This window comes from Otolemur garnettii, unplaced genomic scaffold (assembly GCF_000181295.1).
Source record: "Otolemur garnettii isolate 467f Iridium unplaced genomic scaffold, OtoGar3 scaffold00007, whole genome shotgun sequence".
NCBI lineage: Eukaryota > Metazoa > Chordata > Mammalia > Primates > Galagidae > Otolemur > Otolemur garnettii.
The window spans coordinates 4,799,756-4,820,734 of NW_003852402.1; the positions used below are offsets into that span (position 1 = coordinate 4,799,756).

At 53.7% G+C, this 20,979-nt stretch overlaps 1 protein-coding gene across 1 annotated transcript in view; it reads right to left on the reverse strand.

The window, feature by feature from the left end:
• Positions 1-1,288: 1,288 nt before the first annotated feature.
• Positions 1,289-20,979, reverse strand: part of PARVB (parvin beta) — a 96,360-nt gene continuing 76,669 nt past the window's right edge. Inside the window, exons 9-13 of the mRNA XM_003783121.3 lie at positions 19,297-19,358; positions 16,692-16,760; positions 11,213-11,314; positions 6,154-6,226; positions 1,289-2,601 (exon numbers count right to left, since the gene is read on the reverse strand). Coding sequence (XP_003783169.1) covers positions 2,525-2,601; positions 6,154-6,226; positions 11,213-11,314; positions 16,692-16,760; positions 19,297-19,358 — 383 coding nt within the window. The 3' untranslated portion in view covers positions 1,289-2,524. The remainder of the gene's footprint in view (positions 2,602-6,153; positions 6,227-11,212; positions 11,315-16,691; positions 16,761-19,296; positions 19,359-20,979) is intronic.

Consider the following 20,979-nt stretch of genomic DNA (forward strand, 5'->3'; position numbering starts at 1 on the left):
CACTTGAGCCCAGGAGTTGAAGGCTGCAGTGAGCTGTGATCATGCCGCTGCACCCCAGCCTGGGCCACAGGGCAAGATCACTTCTCTATAATACAAGAGATCACACCCTCTGCTGGAGTCGTGGCCTTCAACAGTCCCTGCCTGTGGCACTGGAGTGCCTGTGTGCAGTTTCCCCACAGACTGATCATTCCTTTTATTGTTCTACTTGAAACACAGAACAGAGTGATGCAGGCACAAGACTGGGTTTGCAGATGGGGGCTGACAAGACCACTCCCCCCGCCATGGTAACCTTCTCTTCCCCTTCGATGGCATGGAATGGGGCTGGAATACCCCATTTTGGCAGTGAATCCGGGGCTATGTTTGTTTCGAATCCTGGCACCCCAGGGAGGGGGGTACCCTTGCCAAGCCCACCTGTGAACAAGGCGGGGGGATCCCATTTCCCCAGCTCGAGGGTACTGCGATTCTGTGCCTGTAATGAAGGCGGCACAGAATGTTCCAGTCCTGGATGTTCTGTCAGTGTGGCTCTTTAATGTCACTGCATCCCGCAGGAGATGCTGTAATGCTGTTTTAATTATTTCTTTCCCCTGCTGGGAAACCACCTCCATCAAAACGGCTATTCTGAACTCATCCCCAGCCTGGCAACAACCAGAACTGACGGAGCATATTAAACTGTTTTCTGAAACTTTAGTGTTGGCATTCAATTTAATATTAACAACTTACTCAAAAGCTCTGATCAGGCTGGGGCATGGTGGCTCATGCCTGTAATCCTAGCACTCTAGGAGGCCAAAATGGGAGGACGCCTGAAGCTCAGGAGTTCAAGACCAATCTGAGCAAGAGTGAGACCCCATCTCTACTAAAAAAAAAAAAAAAAAAAATAGAAAAAATTAGCCAGGCATTGTGGTGAACGCCTGTAGTCCCAGCTACTAGGGAGGCTGAGGCAGGAGGATAGCTTGAACCCAGGAGTTTTAGGTTGCTCCATTGCACTCCAGCCTGGAGCAGTAGAGTGAGACTCAGTCTCAAACACAAGAAAAAAAAAAAACTCTGATCTACAGCAAGAAGGTGAAAATCTGAAAAATTAGAAAGGCCCATCTGAGGCCCCTTTGCAGTAGGTGACCAGGCAGTTGGTGGGTCATCAACCCAAGCCAGAATCAGGCTGCAGTGGAGTCTGCTATGGTGCAGAACCCGCCGAGACCCAGGAGCCAGCCCAGGACACGCAGCCAGTGGGACCCCCATTTCTCTCCAGAGCCCAGGGAAAAGAAGAGTGAACAGCCCATAAACTAGTGACCAGCATTTCTTTTAATAGGGTGCTTTAAAGGGAGATGTTATTAGGGCCCCAGGAAGAGTGGGATGAACACCTTATATGTGCCCCCCCCGCCATTTACATGCTGACTACAGGCTCCCACAATGTGACTACATTGGAGCTGGGGTCTTTAAGAGGTCATTATGTTTAAATGAGTCATTAGAGTGAGCCCTCACCCAACAGGGCTGGTGTCCTGTAAGGAGAGGCAACTATGACACAGGCACATGCGGAGGAGAGGGATGACCATGAGGACAGAGGGAGAAGGTGGCCGTCTACAAGCCAAGGAGACAGGCCCCAGACGCAGCCAGCCCAGCCGACACCTTGATCTCGGCCTCCCCGCCTCTAGGACCGAGCTGTTGGGTCTGCAGCACTCTGTCACAGCATCTGAAGTGAACTCACGCAGCCGCTTTCTTCAAAGTTTCTAAAAATGAACCCATCCCCGAGCAGGGCCTCTGAGATGGCGGGCTCTGGCACCAGCTGTCTCGAGTAGCACGTTCAGAGCCAACGCCACACCCAGCCCCCTCAGCCGAGTGAGAAATAAAGACAGGCCCTCTGTTCTTTCCTGGACTGTGGCAGCTGGGCTGTCCCGGGTCTTGTTCTTTGTGCAAAAGCCAAATGAAAACAACACTGAGTGGCCAAGGAGGAGTAGCAACGTGGGGTGGGGGGCGCTCACATCACACCTAAAGCTTCTGGGACTTTAACGTTTTTTAAACTAGAAAACTCATTTACATAAAAGGCCTTGCCACCAAGGAAAGCCCAGCCCAGGAGACTCTCCGAGAGCGACTGGGGTCCCTGGGGAGCAGGTCCCTCCTGCGAAGCTGCCAGTATATTTCTGGGCACCTGTGATGGCCAACTGCTTTGTCAGATGGAACACAGGGTGGCCCTCGATTGGCAGAGCGTTGGGATTTGGGCATTTTTCCTTTTCGTCTTCTGGTCAAGGCAGACAAGACCTGACTTGGCATCGTGGAAGGAGGCTAGGCGAGGCCGCAAACACGAGCACTGGTGTTTGGAGCCCCGCGTCTCAGAGGCCTTGCCTGCTCTAAGTGCCTGGGGAGGAGATGAACAACAAACAAGGGGACAAAGGAAATTAACCCAGGAAAGGCAGGGTGGGGTGGCAATCACATGGCCGGGACTGGAAGCCTGGGGCACCTCCCTGGGAGGGCACAGGGCACAGAAAGATGCTGCTCTTCTTGCTGGGAGACTGTCCCGGCTGCTGCCTCCCCGTCACTCAACATTCTTGTACTTGGTGAACAGGTTGTAAAGAACCCTCAGGGTGGATTTGAGGTCCAAATTCACCACATCTGCAGAAAGAAACAGAGAGACCATTGGCAGATGACAGAATGCACCCCTGTCCCTTCAGAGGTCTATCTGTCCTCCCGTAAGGGCTGCCGGAAGCTGCACTCCCAGCCCTAGACCTCAAGCTGACATGTCTACAGCAGAGCCCTTCTGCCTACAGACTGATCGCCACCACAGCCAGGATACCCAGGGTAGCGCCGTCCATCCCCAGACACACACTGCTGTAATAGCCCCCAGCCCAGGCCACCACATCCCAAGGAGACAAGTGCCCAGGACAGCCCGTCTGGGGTTTGTGTCAGGTCATGTCCAGGGCCTGGTGTGAAGGATGGTCAACAATATTTACGGGGGAACCAAATAACCGAGTAACATTAATGGACCCGACAGTTCTCTCTGGGGCCCTGTGAGTCTGAACCTCAGTCCTTGGTGGGAAGGGGAGCTTCTCAGGAGCTGGGCACCTAGCTGTTCTCACCTGCTCTGTGACCTCAGGTAAGTGACTTCCATGATCTGGGGCTCAGCCCTGCTGGAGCAGCACAGTGCCCCCTGACTCCCTGGGGCTCGAAGGCAACCACACGGTGGTCCCTATGCCTGAGCCCTGCAGGCAGCTGAGCAGGAGGTGGGATCTAGAGGGAGCCTGTGAGGAAGCCACTGTGAACCAGAGACTGTGCTCACCACTGGCCAGTGTCCAGACTCTCACTTGGCCTTGTTGGACTAGCACAACTTCCTTTCCTTCCCTCCCATTTTGCAAAGATGATGACATGACCCACGGTGAGGAGGTGATAGACCCACAGTGTACCATCAGACCAAAACCGGAACTGAACTCATGTCAGTCGGGTGAGGAAATGCCCCAGCACTGTGGGTGACCCCAGGCCTGCAGGTCCAGCCCAGCTCCCCCAGCCACACAGTGCAGGCAGCAGAAGAGGGAGGGCAGGGGCCATGGAGCAGGAGGCCACCCAGGAGAGGGCAGCAGGGGTGCAGGAGCTCTCAGAGGTGTGTGGCCTTGCAGTGGGTTGACAGGGAGACCAGAGTGGTGGCCCAGCCACTGGCATCCCTGATCAGCAGCTCCCAGGTCTGAACTTGGAGAACGTCAAGACCCTTGCTAAAGGAACAGAACACAACTTTCCCAAGGCCCACCAGACCCCTACAACCATAGCCACCACTAGACACTTGTGCCCAAGGACAGGAATCCCATTCTGTGATCCTGCAAACCTCAGCCCCTCCCCAGGTGGAACATGGGTCCCGCTGTGCTCCCAAAATACCTGCCCCATCACTAGAATACAAACTTCTAGTGAATGATAAGGCCCTCTCCCAGCAAAGGGGCCCTCTGGGGCAGTGTCAGGACCTCCACTGGGGACTCTCCCAGGCTCCCTCCCAGGGGATGGGACCTGACTGACCATCAGGCCAGCTTAGCCCTCACAGCCCCATCCCTCAAGTCCACCCTTCTCCTGCACGAGGGCCCTGGGGAGCCTGACTCAGAGGAGGAGGTCAGGGAGGCCTAGGGCTCAGTGCTCATTCTCCATGTCATTCTCATGTCTCTTGTCTCCTGATTCTTACTCCTTAGCTTGGTCTGAATAACAAAGGGAAAGAGATTCCAGCCACTGCATCACCACAAAATCTAAAGGCCTAGCAGGGACCGTCTCACAAGTTCCTGGCTTGGCTCCTGGCCCAGGGCTGGACCATCAAAGGTGCTAATGAACACAGCAGGGCAGCCTGGCCCCTTGCCTGGGTTGGCTGGAGGCCCTGGGACATCCCAGGGACCTGCCCCAGAGAGGCAGAACTTGCCATGTGCCCTGGGCCAGCCATCTGCCTCTGGCCTATTTCCATCCTGCACGGTGGGTTCCGGATCATGCCATACTGCAGGGATGAGCATGAAACACAAACCCAGCTTGAGGGGCAAAACCCTTCCTTGAGGCCGGCCTGGCAGACGAGGTCCAGGCCTCTGGACAGGCCCCTGTCTCACTATTCAAAAGAGGACAAAGGACCAGGGCTCTCTCAGCAGCTAGGAGGCCCAGAGGGCCCATCCCATGCTGCAGCAGGCCTGGGACTCTAGACTAGAAGACACCAAAGGAAACTCCTGGCCAGGCTGAGAAGCCACAGTGGACGTGAGCCAGGACTACTCCTCCCCGGGTATGCGGCCACTAAGGCTACGCTGACAACAGTAAAGCCAGCAGGGACCCAGCATGGTCTGGTGAGCAGGACCCTCTCCCAGTGCTCACAGGAGTGACTCATGTGATCCCACCCCAGCAACCCACAAGGGAGGCAGAGGCAGGTGCCACCATCACTCCCCTGTGCAGCTGCAAAGAGTCAGGCACAGAAAGGCAAAGTAACCCGCCCCAGCATGCACAGCGAGGTGTGGCAGAGCATTTGACCTTCTCGATCACTCCCGTATGACCCCCTTACAGCAGCAAGAAGTCCATGAGACCCAGGCTGGCTGGACTGTGCAGAGGGCACCTCACCTCACTCCCTCTCTGATGCTCCCAACCTGACACTGCTGGGCAGGCATGGGCCAGGCACTGTTCTCAGCACCAGGCACACAGGGAACAATGCCCTGTCTCCCAGGGGTTCATTCTGGAGGATGGAGGGATAATAAGGAATTCACAGCCACATGCGTGATGGGAGAGGAGGGTGTAGAGTCACATGGGAGCTCCTAAGAGGGGGCAGAGAGGCAGAGAGGCAGCCAGGGGCCTAGGGGCCTAGGGCATGGATGGGCAGGGAGGACAGAATTCTCCAGCTACTCTGGAGACCTGGCAGATCCCACTGCTGAGCAGACCCCAGCAGAGGGTGTGGGGGCATCACAGCCTCCCTGATCATACACCACCACGGGAGCACCCATGGGTGCTAACCACAGTGTCTGGGTTCTGTGGGCCCCTCCGATGTGGCCAGGTTTTGATGGAGGCCAAGAAATTTCCTCCTGCTGGACTAGTCAGAGCCTTTGGTCTCCTTTCTGCCCTGCCAGAGAGCAGGGGCTCATGGGCAGCTCTGGGCACACCCCAAGCCCAACTGCCCGAAACGCCTAGTGACAAGCTCTCTCAGGGATTCTGATGCTCCCTCGCGTCATTCCAGCATAGATAACATAACAAGAGCCAGGTAGGGACAGGAAGGTGACCCCTGGCCCTGGCTCCGCTGGTCTCTCCCGACAGTTCAGACCTATACAGCGTGAACTGCCAAGCTCCTGCTCTGAGCACCACCCCTCACTGAGCATCAGGGAATCTGAAACCCGACACTCATTACATTTCAGTGAGCCGCTAACATCATCTCAAGGCATGAAATGGCATTTCCATCCTGAGTGCCCAACTGGAGAGGCACTTCATCCTGAGGTCTGTGGGCGGAGGCCACGTCCTTCCAAGTCAAGTTGTTATTAAGAAGCCAGCACTGCCAGCTCTGCCACCAAGGTCCTACTTATCTCCAAAATGCAGAGATCAAGGATCTGGGGTCAGCAGAATGCGACCCACAAGCCAGACCCTTGTGGCCTCTCCGGGAGACAACACATCCAACATTCTAGTCACTACTAAGACCTGCTTTGCTTCCCTCCCCGGAGGGGCCCAGAGTCAGGGTGTTACCTTCAGGGCGAGCTTTGGGCTTCTTGAGGCCTCCGTCCAGCATCAGCTCAAAGGCGAAGGACACATTGTGAACCTGCCAAAGAAAGAGAGTCCACATCGGAGTTCAGCAGCTGTCCCCTCCCCAGGCAGCAAGTGTGGCTATGACTGAAGCTTTGCAATGGTAATGTCCTGAAGGACCCAGTGAGCACAGGGCAGGGCACAGGGCAGGCAGAGAGAATGGAGTCTGTAAGGGCCACACATCTTTACCAGATCATTCTTCCCCACCCATCCACCCACGATCTGGGGCTGAGAGATAGAAATGAAAGTCCACAGCCTGCCCTCAAGGACTCACGGCCACCAATAGCCTGCTCTGCCCCAAACACATGATGAGAAGTGGCAGGGACCCATTTTACAGATGAGGAAACTGAGGCTCAGAGAGACTGAGTTCCTTGCAGAGGCACTAGCCCTGGGCACTGCTGCACGTACAGAGCTGTGTGTGCCTGGGAGGGCGTGGCTGGCCCATCCATGAAGCTGTCTCTGCAGCACACAGAGCTCCTGAGCACAGGGGCCCTGGCACTATGGACCTATGGGACCCTGACAGATCTTAAGTCAAATTAATGGTGGCTACAAGTGTCAGCCTGCAGGGCCCCAGTCCTACTACATGCCACTGAAAGGTAGACACATCCCCACCTTGGATGGCTTCTCCCTGAATTAAAGGGTCTCATACCACTCAACCCCAAGGATGCTTGAAGCTTTATTCTGCTAATGACAGCTAAAGAGATTTAAAGTAAGTCTTCACAGCTGCATTTAAAGTCCACTTAACTTTGGGAGGTCAAGGCTCAAGGTGGATTGCTTGAGCCCAGCAGTGGGAGACCAGCCTGAGCAAGAGCAAGACTCTCTCTCTAAAAATAGCTGGGGTGGAGTCTGAGGCTGCTATGAGCTATGGCGCCAGGACAGTCTACCCACGGTGACAAAGTGAGACTCTGTCTCAAAAAACAAAACAAACAAAACAAAACAAAGTCCACTCAAGTCAGAGAGACACAAATGATTTGCCCAATCACCGCCAGCCACTCACCTGCTGTGAGCAAAGAGTAGATGTCAGAGTTGAAAAGGGCTTCAGGGCTCTTAGAAACCGCATATCTTTTCAACAATAACATTTTCATGATGTCAGTGTAAATGAATCAGAAACACAGGCAATCTTACATGAGATACAATTTAATAATTAGCCAAGGAAAAGACGCTGAGCAGATGCTGAGCAAAATGACCCTCAGTCAAACCCACCACGCTGGAAAGTAGCTTGAGGTGCTCCGGCCAAGCTGCCGTGGCTTGTGCTCGGAGAAGCAAAGAGGACAATGACCTGCCAGCACTAACTGTGAGCCAGCGGGCTCAGAACAGGGTCACGGCCCAGGGGACGGGGGCAATGGGGCTTGGAATGACCAGATGGAGGCTCCAGGCTTCTTGGAAGGCCTACTTGGAAACTGCCTTCCAATAACAGATGACACGTCAGACACCCCAACATACATGACAATGGGTGGGGAGGGCTGGGAAGGCATGGAAGTGGGGGCAGAGTGCCAAGTGCAACTCCCACAAAGGGAGGGCAGGGACCAACTAGTGGTCACTGGGCACCCAGCGTAGGGCTGGCAGATCCGGCAGAGCCTGCTTCCCCTTGTGGCCCTGTACCAGGTGGGCACAATCCCCCTTCGCAGAGGAGGGACTGGGCTGAGAAAGGCCAGGCCGTCTGCGCTCTGAAAAGCCACAGGCTAAGACACGGAGCTGGGACCCAAACACACGTAAGTCTGGACCTGGAACCCAAGTCTGTTCTCCAAGCACCCCCCACCCCCAGTCCCCACTCGCCGACCACCACCACCTAAACTGCCTAACCCACTGAGGCACGCTCGCCTTGCACACAGGCTTCAAGCGGAGAAGCAGACAGGACAGTGGAGAGTGAGAACTGGCAAGCTCCTTCCCCAGCAAGATGCTTAGTTGGCATCAGTTTGAAGCCACCTCCTAAGGCCTCTGCGCCTCCTCGAAGCCCGAAGGATCCTTTCCCCAAGCACAGGGAGGTGACAGGCAGAAGCGACAGGACGAGACGAGGGCACCCAGGAGGACACCCTGAGCAGGCGCCGAATTCAGTCCCCCCACCCACAAGACAGCAGTTCGGGGGGGGCCTTAAAGCTCCCTCACTGCAGCTCCTCAGCTGCATGGCTGTTGGTTTGGAGAGAGATTTTCTTCCCGCTTTCCTCTCAGTCGGAGGAAATGCCAGAGAGGAGATTACCACCCTCCTGTGCTCCCTATCTGTCAGGGCCATACCTCCCCCACCCAGCAATCCTTCACACCCTGGCAGAGAAGCTTCCCGAGCCCAGGGCCCTGGACCAGGCAGGCGGACAGCACGCAGCCCCTAACGAGGCTGGAGCCCACCCTCCCTGACCAGGACTTCCACGAAGGTCCTGAGGCCAGTGGGGACCAGGCTACACATCCAAGCCCACTCAGGCCAGCACACAGGGAGGACACCCTGAGATCCTTCTCTCTTCCAGGTGAGAAAAAAACAGAAGGTTCTGGGGTAGGAGTGGACTCTTCCTCTCTGCCCTTGCTGGCCATGTGGCCTCAGGCTGGTCTCTCAGCCTTTCTGCGTCTCCCTTTCCCTTTCGAGGGAATCAGCTAAGGGGACACAGGGGAAATCACCTTGAAAGAGCAAAGCCCTTTCTAGTATCTCCTTCCAGGCGTGACCGCCACTTCTACAGGGCACACTCTGCTCCACAGACAGCCAGGTCTGCGGAATCTCACAGAAAACAACCAGCGGGAGTGAGGTGCTTGGTGCTGCAGCCAGCACAGAGCAAGGCTCACACAGTGGCTTTAAAACAAAATGCCGAGGGTCGTGCTCACACACCTGAGGTACCTCCCAGGGGCCATTCACTTGTCAGCAAGAAACTATAAGGTCTGAGCTGCCCAATCTCATTAAAAAAAAAAAAAAAAAGTCTAATCCAATTGTTTAAAAACAAGTTGTCACCGTGCCCAGGGATAGGAGCTCATGATATACCCCCAGCTTTGTCCCCTGAAGCTCAATCCCTTCCCCAGGATGTGGGGCTGCTGCAAAGATTGCCAAGGCAGAGGCCCCCACAGGAAATACACGTAACGGTGCTGCCACCATCCCATCTGGGGGCAGTGCCCAGAGTGCGGGTGCTGGGCACCCCATGAAGTGGGTCAGTCCTCCACTGTGGGGACCACTACTTGCCTGGGGTCATGAAGACTAGGAGGTAGATGATAACCATCCCAGGTTGTACCATCTGCGGGGAAAGGAAGAGAATGCAGGGCTGGGGGCAGTTGAGGCTGGGGAGGGGACTACCAGCATCCACAGGCCCTCCCCGAGGAGGGAGAGCTCTGGCTGCCCGCAGAGCCACAGCAGACCAGAGGCTCCTCTCTGCCAGGTGAAGGGGCATGGGGCGTGCTGCTCCCTGTGCCCTAAAATAGCAATAGCCTTCCCTTCCTCACTCCTATTCAGCGATGACTCAGGCCTTCTCGCCCTTCCAGGCCAGGGCAGTAGCTTACAAAGACTTTCATCCTCATTTCAAAGGGAGAAAGGAGGGCCCAGGAGAAGCTGCCTCTGCCATTTGTACAAAGCCTTGTCGAGAACCCAGTTCTAGCCCTCCTGGCTAAACCCACTGCTCTTGCCAGCATTTCTTATCAGTTTGAATAACTCCAAAAATGATAGCTCTGCAATCAGCCGTGCTGGGGCCTGGAAAGGCAGGAATTTCTTCCATGAATTGCCTGTCATCTCATTCCCAGAACAACAGCGAGGCACCCACGTCCCTGATAAATTCTGCTCGCTCCCTCTGTGCGAGTGCTCTCTCCATTCAGCATGGACTCCGTGGTGCCAAGACCTCTCTAATCTGTGCTGATTCCATCTCAGCAGGCAAGACAGGAACAACATTTGGCTACAAGCAAACAGACCGCAAGGTGCCAGAGTGGGCAGATTGGTAAACACTGGCCCCGCTTTCTGCTGCTTCCACTGTCTGCCTCCCTGACTCACGGGTCTAGCACTTTGGGAAAATAAAATGACAGATGCCTGTGAGTCCACAGCAATACAGCCGTCCACGGCCAAGTTTCTGACGGCGAAGCACTAAGTGCTGCCACGGAGGCTTAACTGTGGGAGGCCAGAGGCGGGAGGCACCGGGTGGTGGGGCGGCCCAGGCTTTAAGGACTGACTCAAGCAATCCTATTCGGGAAATGTTCCTAAGAAAACAACCCACAGGAATGAAAAAAAAGTAGAAGAATAAGAAAAATATATATATACATATACACAGTCAAGAAGATGGCCCATTGTTTGAGTAGGGAAAAAACCAGAAACAAATTCAAGAGGACTGCCCAAGAGCGGAGGACAGGAAGATGCCAGCGACAGAATTGCTCCTCGGCACTCTGTGTCACCGCTGAAGCTCGTGCAAAACCAGGGAAAACCAAGGTGACAGGTGTGTGGCAGAACGGGGGAGGGTCTGCGGTTCCACTGACATTTGCTCCTATTCACTAAAAACGACATAGTCCCATGCAAGAGACCCCAAAGGGACATGCCCAACAGAACTTTGTCTTTTGTTGGTTTCTTTGTTTGTTTTGAGACACAGTCTCACTTTGTCACCCTGGGTAGAATGGCGTCACAGCTCACAGCAACCTCAAACTTGGGCTCCAATGACCCTCTTGCCTCAGCCTCCTAAGGGGCTAGGACTTACAGGCTCCCACCACAACGCTCAGCTGGTTTTCCTATTTTTAGTAGAGATGGGATCTCACTCTTGCTCAGGCTAGTCTCCAACTCCAGAGCTCAAGGGATCCACCCACCTCAGCCTCCCAGCATGCTGGGATTGCAGGGGTCAGCCACGGCGCCGCCCCCAACAGAACTTGGATCTACTGTGACTTGCCAACAGGTTTCTTACTTTCTGTACTGTCAGTTACATCGAATTGCAATATCGCTTGTGCCATTTTATTTTTTGAAGAATGCAGCTGGGCTGCACCAAGAGCTGTGAGAATATTCTCTACTCCACATCCCAGGGAGCACTTCTGGAGCCGCTACCAAGAACATAGACTGTGCACACACCTTCTGATCAAAGCTGTCCGGGGTCAGGAAGAAGTGGTGCAGGGGGACGAAGTAGTCTTCCAGCAGGCCCATGAGCAAGACCAGGTACACGCCATCTGCAAACTGTGAGAAACGTTCGGTGATGTTTCTGGGCAGTGTGTGGGGCGGGGAGTACGTGCACAACTCCGGGGGTGGGGTGTGATATTTAGCCATCCACCCCTCTTTTCACTGTAGCCAAGAGAACCTGGGGTCAGGGAGACGCCTGGCTGTGAGGAGAAAGAACCTGGGGTCTAGGGAGGCGCCTGGCTGTGAGGAGAAAGAACCTGGGGTCTAGGGAGGCGCCTGGGTGTGAGGAGAAAGAACCTGGGGTCTAGGGAGGCGCCTGGGTGTGAGGAGACCCGGCTCCTAATGCACAAGCAGCAGAAGTGGTCCCGGCACAGGGCACCAGAGAGACGGAGCAGGAGGGGGCGAGGTTTGGGGTCTGCACATGTGCCCCAGCTGCTGTGACTGGGGATAGCACTGGCTCCCACTGCTCAGGGCTGTGAGGGGGTCCCGCAAAAGGCTGGGCAGGGGTGCACAGCACACAGTGAGCACTCAGTGTCAGCCGTGGGCGTGACAGGCTCATGACCTGCAGGGTGCATGTGGGGACTGGTGGGCAGTACCTTTCCCTCCCACCAGAAGCCTTTGGAGGCCCGGCACTGCTGTCCAACAGGCAGCCACTGGCCACATGCAGCTGTTTAAATTAAATGTTTTTGTTTGAACACTGCTGAGTTATCCATCCTTATTGTGATTTTTAATGCACACAACACAAAATTTACCACCTTGACCATTTTTAACTGTGCTGTTCAGTGGCACCAAGCGCACTCACTGCTGTGCCTCCATCACCACCATCCACCTCCAGGACGTTTGTCTTCCCAGGCAACTCTGCACCCAGGGGCCACCACCTCCTCCCCTCCCTGCATCCAACTCCACGCTCCAGCTCCATGCATCGGCTCCTCTGGGGAGCCCGTGTAAGTGAAGTCCCACCGTATTTGTCTTCTTCTGTCTGGTTTATGTTGATTTTTCTTTATAATTAATTTTTAACTCAAAATATACATAACCTGAAATTCACCACCTTCACCCCTTCTAAGCGCACAGTTGGCCACGCTAATCACATTAACTTGACTGCACGACCAGACGCTACAACTCTTTGATTGGAATTTTGTAAAGAACCAAAATATAAAATTCAGCTCCTTAGTCACACTCTCCACTATTCAAGTTCTCAGCAGCCACCCACGGCCTGTGGCTGCCATCCTGGACAGCACAGCTAGAGAACATTTCCATCACAGAAGACGGTTCCACTGGTCAGCACCGGTCTAGAAGATTCCCAGGCAGGGCAACTGGACAGATTGGAGGGGCTTCCTGAGACTGGCCGCTCGAAGAGCATAACCTGAGAGTGTGAAGATGGGAGGGCATCTCGTAAAAAATAACAGCAGGAGGCTGGGCGAGGTGGCTCACGCCTGTAATCCCAGCACTCTGGTAGGCAGAGGTGGGAGGATCCCTTCAGCTCAGGAGCTCCAGACCAGCCTGAGCAAGAGTGAGATCCCCATCTCTACTAAAAATAGAAACACTAGAGGGGGGTTGTGGCAGGTGACTGTAGACCCAGCTCCTCGGGAGGCTGAGGCAGGAGGATCACTTGAGCCCAGAAGTTTGAGGTTGCTGTGAACTATGATGCCACAGCACTCTACTGAGGGTGATAGAGTAAGACTTTGTTTCAAAAGAACAAAAAAAAAAAACAAAAAAAAAAACAGAGGCAGCAGGTTCTCCATCATCCTAAGCAGCCCTTGATTGTACCTGGAGGTGCAAGGTGAGAATCACAAACACCCAATGTTAAGGGGAGCCCAGCTAGAAAACATGAAGCAGCTGTGAGTAGGGCGCCAGCCCCTAGGGGCCCCACGCCATGTCTGGGCCTGGACTCGGTCAGCCGACAGATGAGTGACACAAAGCCTGCCCGCCACATGCCTCGGGCTCCCTCAGCATGAAGAAGTCACCTCCTCCTCCCTTTAAGGAAATCAGAAAGGATGTTTTTTAGTGTACGTGGTGTCTTAACAGAGGCTTGATGATGAAGGCACCCTGGTCGAGCACACTGGCATCTTCCTCCAAAAGGATGCTGGCCGGTGCCCAAAGTGACCAGTGACGGCCAGTGCACACAGCTCTGAGGACTTGCTTCCAGGGAGCCAGAAGTTGATAGCTCACAGCACAGGCCCTGTCACAGCCAGGGTCATTCCTCTTGTCACAGCATCTTACCTGCCCCAGTACACCAGGAGGTGGGAGAGACAGCAGGTGGAGAGGAAAGTACAAGATACACACACAGACTCCAGGCACACACCATACACACACACACAGACTCCAGCCATACACTACATACACACACACACACAGACTCCAGGCACACACCACACACACACACAGACTCCAGCCATACACTACATACACACACACACACAGACTCCAGGCACACACCACACACACAGACAGACTCTAGCCATACACCACATACACACACACACGCCCACACAGACTCCAGGCACACACCATACACACACACAGAGACTCCAGGCACACACCACACACACACAGACTCCAGGCACACACCACACACACACAGACTCCAGGCACACACCACATACATACACACATGCCCACACAGACTCCAAGCACACACCACACACACACACACACATGCCTACACAGACTCCAGGCACACACCACACACACACACAGACTCCAGCCATACACCACATACATACACACATGCCCACACAGACTCCAGGCACACAACACACACACACACACACACAGATTCCAGCCATACAGCACACACACACACAGACTCCAGGCACACACCACATACACACACACATGCCCACACAGACTCCAGGCACACACCACACACACACACAGACTCCAGCCATACAGCACACACACACACAGACTCCAGGCACACACCATACACACACACACAGACTCCAGGCACACACCACATACACACACAGACTCCAGCCATACACCACATACACACACACATGCCCACACAGACTCCAGGCACACACCACACACACACACACAATGCACACACAAACTCCAGGCACACACCACACACACACATACCATGCACACACGGACTCCAGGCACACACCACACATGCACACACAATGCACACACAAACTCCAGGCACACACCACACACACACACACCATGCACGCACAGACTCCAGGCACACACCACACATGCACACACAGACTCCAGTCATACACGCCCCCAACACACACACCCCAACAGGACATGAACCTAGGCCACTCTAACTCCCAGAGCATCAAGAATTTAATGATTGATAGTCTTTAGAAATGGCATAAAGTATTTATAAAAACATCCAATTCCTTTGCAAGAAAATTCTCTGCATTTCTGTGGCAAGTAATCTTTTCTGGGAGAGCACTGATTACTTAAGAGTCTATAGAATGTGATGATAGAAAAAAGATTGAAGGTGTTAAGTAAATAAAGATAAACGTGAATTTAAGCTTAGTGTCACAATGCAAGATGCTCTGGCTGCTGATGCACTGGCCTCTCTGGAAAGTGAGGACCCTGGCGGGGGCATGAGGAATCATAGTTCTGCACGCCCCCCACGCAGCACCAGCATCCCGACAGCATCCAACCTTCCTGGGCCCTTGGAGGGTGTGGTGCAGCCCTAGCTCTGTCGGCTCCACCTCCGGGCTCTGGCTGTCAAGGCTGCTGTGCAGAGAGAGGAGAAATGCCTAGTCCTGGGCTCTGGTTTAACTGAGCCCAGAGCAGCTTCCAATGGCCGGCTGTCACACACCTCCCAGTGAGAGACAACACACAGATAGACTAAACAAAGGAAAAAGGACCAGACAGAAACACACACACATGATACACATACATGCACTTTCTCTTATACAAAACGATGCCCCCAATATATTCAGTAATAAAAACACATTATAGAAGAGCTGGCAGTATGATCCACTCTCCTGCAAAAAAGAAATACATTTATGCAGTGAAAATATCTTGAAAACACACATGTGCCCATTAACCATAGTTGGTTACCTCTAGTGAGTTTGTCGGGGAAGGACTGTAGCAAAGAAGAAAGGAGAAGTTTCGACTCTTTACCCAGTCTACTTCCAGACTACTAATGTACCGAACAGCAGATAATCAGAGGCTAAATGTGCAACATTAGGAAACTGCTAAAAATGATCAATGTGTTTGCAAACAATGAGCCCATAAATATACACATTACAAACGGACCGTTAGGCTTTCCAATACAGACCCACGCAGTCCGCCATCCGCTGCGTCAAACCCTCCGCAGTTATTACCGGATGATGGGATTACAGATGATTTTTATTTGTTTTGCTTATCTGCATTTTCAGACATTTCTACAATGAATCTGAATTACTTTTTTAATTAGAAAAGCAAATGAGAAAAGTTAAAGAAAGAGAAAGGAGGGAAGGCAGTCGCCCTAGGGTTTAAGAAGGATCAGCTGTGCATCGGAGACGGCCTGCAGGAAGAACACGGAAGATTCCAAATTAAAGCACCCAGCTAATCCTGGGGAAATTATATTTTGTCTTTAATGCTTGCTGAGTGCTCAAAAACATATTTTCATAAGGCTGCTTTAGCTGTGAGTGGGGGGTCAGGGGTGGGGGTACCCTTGACATACACATCGCAAAAGAAATAATTGGTACATCCTCTCCCTGAGGTGCATTTTACCAAGCATTTGCCAGCCACAGTGCTGAGAGCTGCAATAGAGGGCAGTAGTGGAGGAAGACAGAACATTCTGGACCTGCACGTTCAAAGGCCCTGCGGTAGGGTGGAGTGGAGCCTCAGAGGGTGTTATGGGTTGAACCTCCCAAAAGAGATACGTTGGAGTCCTGATCCCCAGGACCTGTGACTATGACCTTATTCGGAGATAGGGTTTTCACAGACGTAATCAAGCTAAGATTAAGTCGTTAGGGCTCTAATTCATCGTGACAGTGTTCTTATAAAAAAAGTGAAACTTGGATGGACAGACATGCACACAGGAGAAATCCACATGAAAGTGAAGGTAGGGATTGGCGGGACGTGTCTATGACCCAAGAAACTCCAAAGACGGCCAGCAAAACAGAGAAGCTCAGAAAAAAGCCCGGAGCCGATTCTCTCTCCCTCACAGCCTTGGAAGGAACCAACTGCCACTATCTTGATTTTGGACTTGGGGCCTCCAGAGCTGTAAGGACCTGAGTTGCTATTGTTTTAGCCACTCAGTTTGTGCCGCTTTGTTGCAGCAGCTCCAGGACACAGAGACAGGAGACAGAGGGTCATCACAGCTGGGGCCATGCGGTATTTCCAGCTGCACGAGGGGAATTCCTTGAGAGATGATCAGAATGGTGCCTGCTTTGTTCACGTGCCCCAACTGGGATCAAAAAGCTGCCTGAAAACCACACAGGACAAAGGATCTTCAGCCCCAAGCACCACATACCTGGGTCTCTAGTTCCGTCACCTCCAAATTCAGCTTGTTCAGGTGCTTGTTCACAAAGGTGATGAGTGACTGCCGAGACAGAGACACAGAGCTGTCAGTGGCCACACCCAGCTCCCGTCTGGAGGCAGGTTTGACATTTGCCAGCCTGGGCTTTGTGAGCTGCTTCTACAACCTCCTGTTCGCTAAAATAAAAGCCCACGTTTCAAATGCAACGATCTCACAGTAGCCCCTGGTTTTAATGGCACCAAGCCCACATCTATCCCGGCTGGAGAGTCTCCAACCCCAGCACACGGATGCCGATCTGCACACATGTGCCATCTGTAACAGCCTCACAGAAGAATGAGCGGCGCTCTTAGGAAGGATAAAATGGTCAGAGGAAGATCATCCAGTTTCCAAATGAATCTTAAATGTAACCCTAATGGCAAATGGCACACTGGGAAGGTTGGGAGGGAAAGGGCTGCCTCAGCTACACCCACTGCATTTTCAGAACACAGAGACAGCCCTCCAGAGTTTTATCTCAGGCTACAGGGTGTCCTAAGCCTGTTCCATGTGTACCAAGGGGCACTGGCTTCTCGCTGCACATTTAAAGCCTGCCACCTGTAACTTGTTGGCAATCAAGCCCAACTTTAAGAGAACTCAGCACCACCTCACCTCCAAAGTGCTATGATTTATAACTCATCCTACAAACGTATGTTCTCCTACATGCCAGGCACACTGCTTGGTGCTGGGGACACCAGGACTGTAAGAGAGAGCCCCGCCCTGAAGAGCCTGTGTTGGGCTGTGGTGGCACAGACAGGAATAGACACAGCACTGCAGGGAAGTGGGCACTGCAGGGGAGGCTTCCTGGGCACACAACAGCCAGGCAGAAGGGAAGACTCGAGACTGAGCTGGTCCTAAGGGTGGGCTGTGGGAGGGGGGAGCAGGCCAAGTGGGCAGCCAGGCAAATCTGTGAACCCTCTGGGTAGGAGGGATGAGAGGGGGTTCAGAGGAGTTGGTCTGGGGAGGTGGCCTGGGGCTGCAGAGGATGCAAGCTGGACAGAGAAAGGGATCAGGCAGATGAAAGAGTTTTGTCTTGTTCACTGCTAGTGGCCCCAGGCCCCAAAATGTGTCCTTCCCCCAAATGGATGGACCGATGAAAGCCACATCCATCACCATCAGGGCTGTCAGTGACCATCACTGTATGCAGAGACCTAGCAGAAACACGACCCCAGTTCATCCTCAATGAGCCCCTGTCCCTGCTCAACAGGTGGGGAAACTGAGGTTGGCACACAGCTGATAAGTGGGAGAGCTGGATTAGAGTCACCCACGACTCTAATCCAGCTTGATTCTGTCAAGGTCCCTGGGGGTGAGATGAGACAGGAGAGGGTGGGGAACTGTGAGGCTCCAAGTCACTCATGACCCAAGGACCCCAAAACAGCTCCATCCCAGAAGGACCATTAGTATGATTCCAACATCCTTTTGCAAAATGGATTAGTTTCTAAGAACTAATGACATCGGCTCAGCGCCTGTGGCTCAAGTGGCTAAGGCGCCAGCCACATACACCTAAGGTGGCAGGTTCGAATCCAGCCCGGGCCCACCAAACAACAATGATGGCTGCAACCAAAAAAAAAAAAAAAAGCCAGGCATTGTGGTGGGCGCCTGTAGTCCCAGCTACTTGGGAGGTGGAGGCAGGAGACTCGCTTGAGCCCAGGAGTTGGAGGTTGCTGTGAGCTGTGATGCCACAGCATTCTATCCACGGGGACAGCTTGAGGCTCTGTCTCAAAAAAAAAAAAAAAAAGAACTAATGACATCATTGTCCAAGCCTGGACCAATGTTTTCCAAAAGTATGCTCCACAGGAAAGTCACGTGTTCTATCCTGAAAGTAACAGAAAAATCCCACTATCAACAGACAAGCCTGCTCACGTCTCCTCTTGGAGAGGTGCAATCCACAACAGCACATTAAATGCTCCCACAAGCCCTGTGCCAAGAACCTAGCTGGGGAAGCTGTCCCAGACACCCAGGACGCCCTCACTGAACCACCAGCAGAAATTAGTGCTCCTCGGATATCACAGGAAAGAGCCACACGCACCCACCCCACTGCAGGTCCCTGAATGGGAGGACCCAGGAAGCTGGGCACTCCTAGCCCCTGACCCCAGAGCCCTGGGTCTTGCCTTTTTCTCCATCCACAGATTGCCCAGCAGCTGCCTGGGCTGGGAAAGGCCCCATCCTCTGTCTGGAGGCCAAATCCACACACAGAACCATTCTGCCACCCAGGCCTGCCTGTTTACTGGGCAGACTGTGACTGTGGCATCACGGTAATGAGGCCGGCAGTGCCAGCAGGTTGACACGCTTAAAAACATTTGCACATTGAGAAAAGGCCTCGAGTCAGAGCAAGCTGCTGGCTCAGTAATTTGCTTAACAGAAGTGAAGGGGTGGGCAGGAGGATGCCCGGGGAGCAGGGATGTTGAGTTAAAAGGCGCTAATTTTATGCACTGTAGTTACGTTTTCTTGACTGTAATTACATTTCAATCCATGTGGCAAACATTTCAGAGACTCCAAACACTTCCCCGCCTCCCTCCCAGCGGGGGCCAGTGCAATCAGGGCCCAGGCCGCTGCCAGCTCTTACCTTCTTCACAACGCTGAGCTTATCCGGGGCGTGGTCGAACAGCGTGTCAAAGGCGTCCCGCTCTGAAGACATGCAAAGACAGACACAGAGAAGGGTTTATGGGTGCTGTCCTGATCACCAGCCATCCGGGAGGGGACGTGCCAGCTTCTAGTCCCCAGAATGTCCTGCCTCAACACTCACGCCTGAGCAGAATCCCTTCAATTCCTGCCATGGCCAAAGGGGTGACTCCAATAATAAGTCTTGGCAAGCCAGGGAAAGCTAGCATGCTCCGGAAGGATGGCAAAAGCACGCTTGGGCTGGACGCTGCTGAGGTTCCTTTTCACTCGGTTTTTGTGAGATACATAGAGGGCAGCTGGACATCTGCCCTGGGCCGTGTATTGCCTTGGACTTGAGGCGTCTTGAATTCTCCCTTTGCCCACGCTTCTTGTTCACCAGCAAATCTTGTCTGTGAATCTGGCCACGTCCCCTGGTGGCTGCGCCCCCTACCCCAGCCTCAAAATTGAGAGCAGCTACAACCCCGCCTAACAGGTCTCCCTCCTGACTCCCCATTCTCCCCAGCAGGGAGGAGCCCCTTAAAGGCCAAATTGGACCATTTATTTCCCTTCTCCCATCTCCACCCCAACTGAAACCTTCCAGCCCTCTGGGATCCCCCAGTTCAGTGTCTCCCTCTTACCCACAGAGCCTCCCTGGCTTCATGCCACCACATGCCCCCCATCCCCCCCGCTGCTCCTGCTCAGGCCAGACGCGCACTGCCTCGGTGCCTCTGCACATGCTGTCCACACTTGTTGGCTTCCTTTGGGTTGCTCTTGGACCACAGTTCCTCTGAGGAGCACCAGACCCCTCTGTCGTCCTCCCACCTAGCTGCACTTCTTACCATGTGAAAAGGCATGTCCTCTCTACATATCTGCTGCATATTATCTGTCACCTCTAGTACCACTTGTCCTTGCCCTGCCTCTGGCTCCCAGAACAATTAATGGTCAGCAGTAAGAGCTCAGAACAAATGAAGGAACACGAGACCCTGCTGCAGAATCTCTCCACAGCAGTCCTCCTGCCATGGGGGGAGGGGGGCAAGGTCACATGGAGGCACAGAGGACAGAAACTGCTGCAGCCTGGACCTGGAGCGGAAGGCTGAGGTCTGCAGGATGGACACAGAGCTCTGGGGAGTGGTGCCAGGGCATGTGAAAGGACCTACAAGCTCCCTGGGGCCAGTGTACACTCAGAGGACCAAGGCTGGCAGGGCAACCCTGTTAGTTACTACCTAGGGTATGGGCCCAAACCCCAACATGGAGTGCTGGGAAGCTGGGGAACCCCCTAGGGTAGGAAAGCTCCCCTCAACCTGTCCAGGGGTGGCCCAAGGGCCTGGCCAGTCTGAGGGAGAGGGAAGGAGAAAAGGAACAAGAAGCCTGTGCTGGACCCAAGTAAGCCATAGCCCCCAGGGAGAGGAACCGCCAGTCCCCCACACCAGAAGGCTTCCTGGCCCTTCTGCACCCCAAAAGGAAAATGCTTAGGCCCTAAGGGCTGGGACCCCAGGACAGGACTCACACCCTAGCCTAGCCCAGGTGGCCTCTTCCTTAGCCTTGGGCAGGGGTTGGAAAGTGTGTGCACGTGTGTGTGCCTACATGTATGCGTGTACACATGTGTACATGTGAATGTCTGAGAGCAGGGGAGGGATGTGCGTGTGTG